General features: G+C 43.2%; 1 protein-coding gene across 1 annotated transcript in view; it reads right to left on the bottom strand.

Moving 5' to 3' along the window:
• Positions 1-2,577, bottom strand: part of TLK2 (tousled like kinase 2) — a 100,185-nt gene that overhangs the window by 74,850 nt on the left and 22,758 nt on the right. Inside the window, exon 2 of the mRNA XM_019523588.1 lies at positions 1,643-1,714. Within this exon, the coding sequence (XP_019379133.1) occupies positions 1,643-1,714 (72 nt within the window). The remainder of the gene's footprint in view (positions 1-1,642; positions 1,715-2,577) is intronic.

Here is a 2,577-nt window from a genome sequence, read left to right as displayed (position 1 = left end):
ATTCCTCCTTGGAGGTGGTTCCAGTCCTCCATCCTTTGTAGGTCTTCCTTTTAAGACACAGGAGGTCTGCCAGTTCCCTGGAGAGCCAAGGGGGCCTGCTGTGCCCTTTTGCTGCCTTTCTTCCGAGACAGAATAGACCGCTCGCGCATCCAGGATTGCTCCCTTGAGGAGCAACCACTTGTCCTGAACTCCCCTCCCCTTTGGGTTGTGGCCCTTTAGGGCCTCACTGACAAGCCTCCTTAACTTGTCAAAGTCAGCTTTCCTGAAGTCGAGGATTTCTGTATTACTGACTGACTTGCCAGCTTTGGTGAAGGTGATCAGCTTGTGGTCACTGTCACCCAGCTTCCCTTCGATCATTAGGTCGCTGATTAGGTCACTCCTGCTTGCCAGTACGAGGTCAAGCAGTGCTTCACCTCTCGCCGGCCCGTAGACTTCCTGCGTCAGATAGAGGTCATCCACGCACGAGAGAAAGCTTTCCAACTGCTCAGATTTGGCTGAGCGCTCTTCCCACAAGATGTCTGGGTAGTTAAAGTCTCCCAAGACAACCCTACACCAGGAGCACGCAGCCTCAGCCAATTCCCTGGCAAACTCCTTGTCAAAGTCTTGACCCTGGGTAAGGGGCCTGTAGACGACACCCACCATAGTATCCCCTGTGCCGTGTTCCCCAAGGATTCTAACCCAGAGGGTCTCAAGTCATCCACCGTGGGTGCTATCATTAGAACACCATGTTAAATTGATTCTCTCTCTCTAGATATGTACGTACGTATGTATGTACATGAGACAGAGAGAGAGAGAGAGAGAGAGAGAGAGACAGAAAAACAGAGAGAATTAGTGATGCTTCATTTTAATAAGGAAAAACGTGGATTTGGGGGGAGGATTTAAAATCAGAAAATTTGGGATTGTTTTGCTGATTTTAAATATCAGAGAATTTGTGATTTTTAAACAAAGAAAACCAGGATCTCTGTAAAACATTACTAACTTGGGACATTAAAGTATAACTTTACAATCCATCTTTATTACTTCAGCAGTCATTTCCAGGTAATTAATAACGGAGGAAGCATAGTCTTCCACCCTATGTCATCTATATGTTTAACTACAAATGGTTAAAAACTTAACATGGCAGTTTACACACACTCTCAACTTGTAAATATTCCTGAAGCTTCACGTACAAATAAGAAGGACAGTAATTTGGCAACTCCACAAAGGCTGCTTTTCTTTTGACTTGGTCAAAAGTGCAACTGAAACAGCAACTGAGCATCAAAACAGTAACTGAAAGCTTAGTTCCAGAAGTCAGTGCTCTGGAATTACACTTGAAGGTAAGAGACACAGATGTGGGATTTCACCCAGGACAAGTCTTTTACCCTGGGATCCTACAGTTGTACAAGCTTTAGGTACTTGTGAAGTATCCTAGATAATATTTTCTTCCTGGATAAAGAAGGCTAATTTGAATTAATTGCCTTTCATTCCAGGGAATGAAGTTCTACTGAACTTGAACTCAGACTAAACTCTTAAGAAATGTATTATACGCACTTCTCCAATCAGGAGTACTTTATTGCTGGGTCTTACAATTTTAGTGGGCATTTTGTTAGCCCAATTATGTTGATCCTGTAAATGAGGGCTATCAAGTATTGCAACTGCTTACCTCCAATTCTTTATCACTCAGAGAACCCACGCTGCACAAACTCTGGTTGGAAGACTCATTATTTAATGGACCCTGGTGGAGAAAAATAAAAGCCTCTTAAAAAACAATTTTCATACAAGGCAAGAGAGCTCTGTGAGTATGACCTGGTTTACTGATCCACACCTTTAAATGAGTGTCAGTGATTTCTGTATTATCTGGTATCACACCCTATCTAATAGGGAAGAGCTAGCAATGGACTAAACAAGGGGTTCTCAGATTTTTTGTAGTCTGTGTACCCCTCTGATTCCAAAGTAACATTTTGTCTGTACAATCACACTGTAACCTCTTAAACAACCTCTATAACTTCATGGAGTTATTCTTCATTCCTCCCCAGGTCTTTCATTCATTTATATTTCCCCTTTCCTTCCCTTCCCCATAGTTACCTTTCATGTGCACTTTAAATGTTAATCACAGGCCCCAGTGCAAAAGACTAAAATAATTACCTTGAGGAAGAAAAAACTGGTTAAGTACAGTGCAAGACTCAGGTCTTCAAGAAAGTACTTGTTTGACTAGGCAGCTAAGAATTTAGAAGTATATTCCATCTGGCCAGTTGACTATTGCTGCTAGCATGCATCAGCAGCATCAGCTGAGATTGTTGCCCATAGCATTTTCTGTTAATTTTCTTAGCACATTTTATGCATTAAAACAGTTTCACCACTAAGGGCTTTCTTACATGTTATACTGTGAGCTACACAGATGTTGATCAGTACTAGTGCTAGCTCAGTTTTGGAGCAGTCACATGTTCAGGTCTGCATGGGTCTGGAGGACAGAAAGGTAAAAGTCATCTCCTACCCCCACCCCAATCTATCCCAGTTCCCACCCCGCCACCCCTGGGGCATTACTTGCTTGTAGCTTCCTGAGCTGTCTGTCCCAGTGGAGCAGGCAGGGAAGGCAGG

Source organism: Gavialis gangeticus, unplaced genomic scaffold (genome assembly GCF_001723915.1).
Source record: "Gavialis gangeticus isolate Ggan-Ray unplaced genomic scaffold, GavGan_comp1, whole genome shotgun sequence".
In the NCBI taxonomy this organism is placed as follows: Eukaryota; Metazoa; Chordata; order Crocodylia; family Gavialidae; genus Gavialis; species Gavialis gangeticus.
The sequence above is the reverse complement of the archived record's forward strand: the minus strand, read 5'-3'. Positions and strand labels throughout refer to the sequence as shown.